This window comes from Malurus melanocephalus, unplaced genomic scaffold, assembly GCF_030028575.1.
Source record: "Malurus melanocephalus ecotype Western Australia unplaced genomic scaffold, MMel_1.1 scaffold_470, whole genome shotgun sequence".
Taxonomy (NCBI): domain Eukaryota; kingdom Metazoa; phylum Chordata; class Aves; order Passeriformes; family Maluridae; genus Malurus; species Malurus melanocephalus.
Window position 1 is genome coordinate 518,221 of NW_026623702.1, and position 9,142 is coordinate 527,362.

The following is a 9,142-nucleotide window of genomic DNA, read 5'->3' on the forward strand; positions in this document are numbered from 1 at the left end:
GGCTTCTCCCCCACTGCCCSGCAATATGGGCTGTGCTGCTGTGGGCGGGTGAGGTGTCTCTTGGTGGGCTCACGTCTCCAAGAGAGGCCCTGGCACGGTGAGTGCCAGAGCAGCTCCTCTCTCTCCCGGCAGCAATCGGCAGCAGAGCTGGTGCGTCCCTCTGCCTCACCTGCCYGCCCTGTGCGGCTCTGTGCAGAAGGATGAGCGCAGGCCTCTGCAGAATACCTCATCCCTGGAGCAGGGGCCAAGTGTCAGCCATGGCACGKGTCCAGAGCAGCTCAGGGGACACCTGTGCCACCGCCCTGCTCTGTGCCCCGCACCAGGGCCCAAATGTGGCTCAGTGCTGCCCAGGCACCTGTCTGGGGCTGGTGCTGCCTGCGGGGGAGGAAGRTGCCCCAAAGAATCCCTGCTGAGATGAGCCCCTTGTAGCACATAGCAGCCCAGGAGCTCTGCTGTGCCAGAGCCCGTCCCTGGCCAAGCCGGCAGCAGGAGGCTGCTTCCCCCTGCCCTTGCGCTGCTGCCGGCTTTGTTCATCCTGGCAGTGACTCGCCTGTGCTCCCGGCCAGGGCCAGGTGCTGGCGCGGGGAGCTGCGGGCTGGGCCCCTTGGCCTCCTTTCCTCTGCTGCCTRAGCAYGGCACGGATATTTTAGGAGAAYCTGATAACACCATGCTCCTGTGTTSTCACCCCCTTCCTACCTGCCTGCTGAGATCCTGGCTCCTGTGGGASCTGCCTGGACAGGTGCGATGGGATGGCATATGCTCACTCTGTGCTGGGGGGCTGAGCAGCTCCATCCACCAGCACGGGATGCCTGCTCTGGGCTCCGGTGCTGCTCAGGTGGGTGCACAAGGCTGGAGCCCCAGCACTGACCCCCTGCACTGGCCAGGCTGTGAGAGCCTCAGCCTGTGCCTGCTGGAGAGGAAAGGGCTGAATCGTGCCCCAGCACTGTGCGGYTCCTTGGTGACTGCAGGGACTGAGGGTTCCCCATAGCCTGGCTGTGGAGGCTGCCTGGGCTCCGAGGTTGGGGCTCTGGGAGGTGCTCACTGCTCTTTGTCCAGGGAGTGGCCTCTGCTTGCGGGCGTGAGCTGGGTTTGGCCTGTGGGTCCCCATGGCACCGCCTGCCCCTCACCAGGTGGGAACCACCACGCTCAGACATGGGAGATGCAGGACYCGCTGCTGGCTGGGGAGTTGCCAAAGCTGGCGGGAAGATATATCCCACAGCGTGTGTTTGCAAGGAATGGGGAGGGGATGGGCCAGAGCTGCTGTCCCCAGCCCGTTCTGCCTCCTGGCARGCCCCTGAAGTCCATCTGTAGTCCCACACAGTGTGCGGGGGCGGGACGGGGCACAGCGGGGATGCTGCAGATCTCCAGCTTTGGGGATGGAGAGCGGGATGGTACCGGGCGGGGAGTGGGGCGGGGAGCGCAGCGCCCGTGGGCTCCGGCAGCCCCCGCTCCCCGCCTGTCCTTGTCACCGCGGGCAGGGACCCGGCGGGCGCGGGGGCTGGCCGGGGGCCGGGCTCTCCCCGCTCCCTCCTAGCAGCCGAGGAGTTAAAAACTCAGCCCGGGTGATGAATATGTAAGAGCAGAGCCCAGGCTGGAGCCGAGCATCTCCCGGGCTGCGGGCGCTGCCAGCGCTGCCGCCCGCTCCAGCCCCGAGCCGGGCGCACTGCGGAGGGACGGGACGGGACGGGGCRGTGCGGGGGTCCCCCCGCTGCCCCCCGCCGCCATGGGCCCCACCGGGCTCGGCATAACTTTCCTGACACTGCCCCTCGTCGTGCGAGCGGCCGCGGGAGGTGAGCTGCGCCCGGGCGGTGGGGCCGGGGGGTCCCGCGGGTGGAGGGACGGGGGCGCGGGGTTGGGGGGCTTGGGGGGCACTGCTTATTGCATTCCCTTCCCACGTGTCGAGGGGTGATGCGGACTGAGGGGTTTGGAACCGGGACTGGCGGACCTAATCTGTCCCAGGAGCTCTCTCCTGCCCTCCCACCACCCCTCTCCCCGCTGCTGGATGTCCCGAGCCGGGCTCGGGAGGTCTCAGCCCGCCTGGGGCTGTCTGTGCCGACAGAAGGTRGTCGGACCAGGGCTTTCTTGAGACATTGGGGTCTTGGTCTTCAGCCCATCCGCCCCACAGACCTGGACCACGGGGAAGCACCAGTGAGGACGAGATCTCCGGGAGAACGGGCGCTGCCGCCCCGGGCCGAGGCACTGGGTGCTCACCTGCATCCGGGCCAGGCTGGGGGTGCCCAGCGTTACCTTGGCTCGAGGGATGGTGCGTGCAGGATTTCCCAGGAATTCGGCTTCCCCTGGACYCCATGATCCCTGCTCTAGGAGCTGTCCGAGTCCTTCTTGCACTTGTCCCGCTCCCCGTTCTCCTCTGGGGCTGGTGGCTCCTGTACCACCGTGGCGAKAGCTGGGATGCGGTGCCGCAGGCTGGGGCCTGAGCCGCACAGGTGGAGGCGGGCAGGGCTGCCTTTGTCCCGCTGCTCCGAGCGGCTGTGGCTGGCACRAGAGCGTGGCTTGGCTGGCCTGCAGCCGGCCCGCTGGCATGGCCCCTCGGCCATCAGTGGGACCCTTGGCGTGGGCTGGCGATGGGCAACGCCAGGCTGCTCTGTGCCTCCTGCCAGGAGCAGAACAGGGAGCTGAGGAGGAAGGGCTGGCRCTGGATGGATGTGCAGACAGCAGAGCAGGAGCAGGGCGCCAGCTTTCTCGGCATCCCCTCGGTGTCCCTGCACCTGCTGCGCCAGCGTTGTCATCGAGCCTGTGGTCCCCACAGCCACCCGAGCGCTGGTGGGATCGGGCAGCTCTGGCTGGGGTGGCCCTGAGTGATGGGACCGAGCGCCATCCCCACAGCGTGGGCTGGGGCCTGCCCACCGCCCGCTGCTGCCGCCAGCCCGCCCGCGGGGACACCGGGGACACCGGAGCGCTGCTCCCCTCGGCTTCTGCTCGCCCGCGGCTGCTGGGCACCGCCGGGCATCTGCCGTGGGGTCAGGGGCAGGATGGGCAAGGGGGGATGGCCCCACAGGAGCTGGGGAAGGCACACAGCGAGCAGTGAGGTTTGGCTGCCTTGGAGCAGCGATACTGAGGGAGGTTTCCCTGTGGAGCGTCTGGGGGAGGCAGGGAGGGTGTGAAAACACCAGAGCCAAAAATAACCGTGATGAACACAAGTGTTGGCGGGACCCCGGGCTGCACTGAGGGATGTCCTCATTGTTGGGGGGCTGGGMACGGCTGCAGGTGGGTTTGGGGAGGGGTGCCTGTCTCCATCACCTGCCCTGAGCTCTCCTTTCTCCTGCAGGCCAGTGGTGTTACGACTCACAGGATCCCCAGTGCGGTGAGTGGTGCCAAGTTTGGGGGTGTTGGGGCTGTGCAGGGCTCAGACCCTCAGTGCCTGGCTGAGGGCACCCTGGGCAGCAACAGCAAGGCCCAGTGTGGAGCATGGCATGGAAAAGGGCAAATCCCCCAGTGTCAGACCGAGGTGGCAATGGTTAGAGGAGCTCCACTTCTGGGGGTGCTGCTGTAGAGCCCTGACAAACACCTGAGCCCCTCGGAGCAACTCAGCCCCACCACTCACCTCAGCTAGGTCTGGGTGCTCCTGGGGCAGCACCAGCTTTCCCCCTTCCACCTGAAACAAATGAAGTCCGGGTTTTAAAATATGGTACTAGAAACYCAGTGCAGTGCAGCTGTGAGGGGCACTGGGGGCCCAGGGCCCGATGAGGAGGGACAGCTCCCTCTGAGCAGGAGGCAGCCCCGCCTGCCTGGGGAGAGAAGTGTGGCTGGGGGCACTTTGYCTCAAAACATACAAATAAAATTACAAATAGCTTGTAAAAGGTTAATTAAAGATCATCAAGCATTTAATCAGCTGTTACGGCCCAAGTGTTTTATAGCTCTTGAGTTTACATGCCCTGTGGCTTGTGAGCGTGGATGRCTGGGCTCTGTTCATCCCTGGCCGAGCGGGGCTCGGTCTTACCCGGTTTAGCGCTGCCGGGGGGTGGTGAGGACAGGTTTGGGCAGGGCAGAGGGGCCGGTGGGAAGCGGCTGGAGCAGCGTGGAGCCGGCTGTGTGCCTGYAGCCGAGCCGTGCGGAATGGCCCCTTAATGAAGGCACCGGGTAATCTGTGGGGACACCCGGTTACACCGTGCCAGCAGGCTGGTGGGATGGTGGCATGGCCAGGCTGCAGCTCCCAGGGCTTCCAGGAAAAAAGTTGGCTGAATTATTAAGAGGAGAACATGAAGGGTAAAGGCTGAGCCCAGGAGGGCAGAAGGTGGGATTCAGCCCACAAGTGTCTGTGGTTTTTTCTGCCTGAGAGGAAGGTAAACGTCAGAGCTGAACCATGGGGCACTGCTGGGGAACATTTCCTCAAACYCTGGCTGTAGGCAAAGGCAGCCCAGGCATAACTGTGCGAGAAGAGCCTGCTTAGGGATGTGCTGAGCTCCCCTGGGAATGGAGATGCCCTGGGAGGACAAGGCTGGAAACACTGAGGGAGCTCCTGTTCCCCAGCTGGGACTGAGCCCAGACATTGGCAGTGCCCAGTGCTGACACTCYACCCTGGGCTGCACCAGGACAAAGAGTGGCGTGCCATGGCAGCCACAGTGGACCAGTGACCAGCAGGGTGGCTGGCTACATCCTACAGCTGAGGGTTGCAACAAGTGTTGTTGCAAGAAGAAATGATGATGAGGCGATGGGGACAAACCACATATAGGGGCTGGTTGTGTGGTGTGGCCATGGTGGCGGCTGTAGGARCCCTGCTCACAGCCCTCGGGCAGCACTGAGGATTTGCAGGGGGTCCAGTTGGCTGCCAGCACTCCTGTGTGCTCACCCAGCTCCTGCCATGGTGCCCTCCCACSCCAGGAGCTGCTGATGGGCATTGTGTGGTCACACTGGAACCTGTGTGGGATTTGCCCCAGGATGAGTTGTGTGGCCAGGTTGCACTGTCACCTGTCACAGACAGACGGAACCAGCGTGAGTAGGTTAAACATGCTAAAACCCAGGAACGGGCAGAAGGGGCAGGGAGAAAAGCCTGCCYTTCACCAGGATCAGTGTGGACGCTGCTGCCAGGCTAAATATAGCCCCCAGCCCCTCGAGGAAATCCTGCTGAATTATGGATGAGGCTGTAATAAGCCCCTGCTCATCAATAGGATGGAAACTTAGCCAGGCAGGAGAGCAGTACCCATGGGATGCAAGAGAGCACGGSCAGGTTGGCAGGGACTGGTTGGGGACACAGACACCCGTGGCCTTGTGTCCCCCCCGGGGGCAGCAGTGGCTTGGTGGCTGCCCGTGCTGCCCCTGCTCCTCCTCYGCAGGGCCCAGCCACTGGAAGGAGCTGAAAGCCACGTGCGGTGGTGACAAGCAGTCCCCCGTGAACATCGACAGGCGCCGGCTGCAGCGGGATGGTGGCCTCGGGGACATCCTCTTCGAGGGTTACGACCAGGCTCCCCCYGGCAAGTGGAGGCTGACAAACAACGGGCACACAGGTGGGTGCTGAAGCTGGGCCCTGCCCTGTCCCAGCTCCCCAGTCACCATCCTGASCCTGCCACTCCCGGGTGCTGCAGGATCCCACCAAGCTCCTGCCTGGTGTGTCTCTGTTAGTGCTGGGTTGAAGCTGGGGAAGAAGGAGCTGCTGCCAGGGCTGTTCCCCATCCTAAGCCCCCTCCTCACCCTGTCCTGCTGCCCTTGCAGTGATGCTGAACCTGGCAAGTGAGTCGGCCTCTGAGCACATCACCATCAGTGGTGGGGGCCTCCCCGGCAGGTACCGCGCGATCCAGCTCCACTTCCACTGGGGCAGCCTGGCTGGGAATGGTTCTGAGCACACCCTCGATGGGCGTCAGCTCCCCATGGAGGTACGTGAGAAACAGCTCCCATCACATTCTGGGTCACCCAAGCCCTTGAGGGAGGGGGAAGGGGTGATGCTGGGACACCTCAGGCTGTCACATAGTGGGTGACTGRACACTGCACTGGTGAGTTAAACCGTGCTCCTGCACAGGTGCCTGGGTGCTGAAAAAGCAGCTGATGTGAGACTTGAGGTGCATGTTTTCTGTGCATGGGCCAAGCTGCTTCATYCGAGGCACTCAGCAAGGTTTGGGGGGCTCTGTGCCCCACTGGGGCCACACACTGAGCTAGTGAACACAGTGAGAGCAAGCAGGAGCATGCTGTGCCAAGCACATCGGGATCCTTCTGGATGAAAGAGGCTCTGCACCTCTAAAATATTCATTATCTGCCAGAGGAAAGCAGAATTTATGTTCTGTGTCTGGCGAGTACCCCGGGACTGCTGGCCCCCTTTTGCACAGCCTTCAAAGGATGCTCGCTTTGTTGGGTGCTTTGATCCTCCGAGCAGCCACCCCACAAAAATGCCAGTGGGACCAGGAGGGTTTTCCTGGGAGGGGCTGACCTGGTGTCCGGCCACGCCAAGCTGGCAGGAAGGATCCATAGGAGAATGTCCTGCTGCCGGGGTGTTGGCTGGGGGCAGCTGTCCACACCTGGCTCCTCTGTGCTCTCCTYAGATGCACATCGTCCACATGAATGTCAAGTACCAGACACTGGCAGAGGCCAAGGGGCATCCCAGTGGRCTCGCTGTCCTCGGCTTCTTCTTCCAGGTGTGTCAGCAGGGGCTCCCTATAAACTGGGTGCTGGTGGTGCAGCCGGGGGAGCATTGTGTGGGTGTCCTGAGGGAGTGGCAAGGGCCAGGAAGGCTGGGTCAAGGCCAGCAAGGCTGAGGAACCCACTGGCTGTGCAAGGGTGCAACCATTCCCTGCTGTCTGCAACAATGTGGGGCAGGGCTGGCTCTGCCTGCGGTTCCTTAGCAGGACAGGATGACCCAGCTCTGCCCTGCCCAGGCTCTCCTGAATTCAACCACTTATTGTCCCCATGCACAGGTCTCTGAGACCCCTAACACCAACTACAACACCATCGTGGCAGGRCTGAGGAACGTCTCCCGTGCTGGTGAGTTGCCTCCTCATGGGGGAAGGCTGCAAAGAGAAGATCCTGATGTGGGAGGGCAGGGGTTGAGCAGGGGACCTGCCAGTCTGCGGGTTCATCTGGTTGAAAGGAAACGGGAGTGGCCCTGCTGTCCCTACCGCATCCCTGGCAGGAGACAGGCTGAGTGCCCATGCCTTGCCCCACAGGGGACTCTGTGGATTTGGCCTCCACCTTCCGCCTGAGCACTCTGCTGCCCCGTGCCGGGCTCTCTGGCTACTACCGCTACCAGGGCTCCCTCACCACCCCCGACTGCAGCGAGGCCGTGGTCTGGACTGTGTTCGAGGAGCCAGTGGAGATTGGCCGGGAGCAGGTACTGCCACSTACAGCCCCACGCTCCAGCACCCAAAAGGCTGGATCCCCAGGGTGACCTCTCTCCTTGTCCTTTCTGACCCCTGAGCAAGAGCACAGGGAAAGTCATCTCTGTAATAATGCTCCCGGCAACTTGGCAATTAACTAATTTTATGAAGGTTAAGTAATGGAGAGGTGGCCACCTGCCAGTGGGGAGAAATCCCATCCAAAGTGCTGTCCCGCCCAGCCTTGGCATTCAGAAAGAGAAATGGGAGTGAGTCCATGGAAGCTCAGTAGAGGCTCTTGAGAGACGGACGGATGGATGGACGGATGGATGGATGGATGGATGGATGGATGGATGGATGGATGGATGGATGGATGGGTGGATGGATGGATGGATGGATGGATGAAGTTCTCCTCTGCTGCCCAAGCATCTTAGTAGATATGTTTTCCTGAGGGAGTCACAAGCCACCACTCTTTAAGTGCTCACTGTTGGCACCAAAACACAACCAGCTCCTTTAAAACTCAATACCTGACCCTTGTAAGGACCTGTGTCTGCGCTTACCAATGGGTGTGGCTTCAGGAGAGCAGTGGGGGTGGTGGCAGGACATCCCCAGTGTGGGGCCATGCCATGGGTCCTGTGCCCTTGGCAGCGGGGCAGTAGGAAGGGCTGGCAGTGGGCAGGGGCTCGGGGTGCCCGGCWATGCAGTTTCCCACCCTCCCTCTCTTCCTGTGCAGCTGAAGGCATTCATCAGCACCCTCCACTTCCCACTCGAGGGATCCACGCTCATAAAAATGATCAACAACTTCCGCCCGCCGCAGCCCCTCCGCAGCMGGAAGATCTTTGCCTCTCGGGGGGCCACAGCCAGTGGTGGATCCCTGCATGAGGGCTGCCACCATCTCCTCTGGCCCCTGCTCCTCCTGGCCCTGCTCAGCCTCTTCTTGCCAGCCCCGTAAGGCCTGGCTGTGCTGCAGTGCAGACAGAGGCAGTGCATCTTGTTCATGGGAAATGGGAAACAACAAAAAAAAAGCACATCGAAACCTTGGCTGGACGAAGATTTTTTGAACCTGGGTCTCTGCAGAGGAGGATATCTGCACGCCTGGAGCTGTCCTGGGATGCCCCTGTAGCTGGGTGGGGAGAGCTGCTGGGAGGGGGATGCTGTAGGGGCTGGAATAAAGCCAAGGTCCTTGCCAGTGGCTGTGGGTTGCTGCCTCTTTGTTGCTGGTTCTGTGTCCCCTCGACATGTGGGGCAGGTGGTGCTCAGCATGGCACTGTGGGGTCTGTGGGRAGGGTGGTTCAGGGTGGCATTCAGGGATGTACCCCGTCTGGTGGTGCAGGCAGGAGAGAGCCAAATCGCGGTCCTGGCTCAGGATCCATGTGGTCCCTGTGCTGCAGACGCTGCTCTGTCTCTTTRCTCAGGGCTGGGGCTGKCTGTTGGAGGGTGGGGGTGTCACCRGGAGCACAGCACCTGCAGTGCCCTTGTGCAGGACACGGGGATCTTTCCATGGAGTTCATTATTTCTGGCAGCAATATCTGCAGCTGCCGGGGCAGGGCTGTGCGAGTGGGGTGGCTCATAATTAATGCGCTGGAGCTCCAGGCATGTTCCCATCTTCTCCTGAATTACGAGTGAAGAGCAAAGGCCATTATCTGGGAGAAGAGCGGGGCAAGCTGAGGTTTTTCACCATTTTTGGAGGAAACCACGGCCAGTGCMTGGCTGCAGCCCTCAGCGCCAGGGGTGGGTGCAGCAGCCGTGGGTGCAGGGGTCCGGAGTGTCCCTCTGTGCCAGGATTCTGGGGTGAAGGCGCTGCTGCAAGAGGCTCTCGGTGGCTGAGGGGCCCCGCTGCAGAGCCCCCAATCCCACACCGGGGGGATGTGTCTCTGCGATCCTCC

General features: G+C 62.2%; 1 protein-coding gene across 2 annotated transcripts; it reads left to right on the forward strand.

The window, feature by feature from the left end:
• Window positions 1-1,709: 1,709 nt before the first annotated feature.
• LOC130582200 (carbonic anhydrase 15-like) lies at window positions 1,710-8,436 on the forward strand. Of its 2 annotated transcripts, XM_057380768.1 has the most exons (8): window positions 1,710-1,790; window positions 3,287-3,322; window positions 5,292-5,462; window positions 5,668-5,828; window positions 6,489-6,581; window positions 6,861-6,927; window positions 7,110-7,273; window positions 7,990-8,436. In XM_057380768.1, the coding sequence occupies exons 1-8, from the start codon at window positions 1,724-1,726 to the stop codon at window positions 8,206-8,208; spliced, it is 978 nt and encodes a 325-aa protein (XP_057236751.1). In that variant the 5' UTR covers window positions 1,710-1,723; the 3' UTR covers window positions 8,209-8,436. The 2 variants fall into 2 exon arrangements, with proteins under 2 accessions (XP_057236751.1, XP_057236750.1); XM_057380767.1 differs by lacking the exons at window positions 1,710-1,790; window positions 3,287-3,322 and having other exon boundaries at window positions 4,413-5,462.
• Window positions 8,437-9,142: the final 706 nt, after the last annotated feature.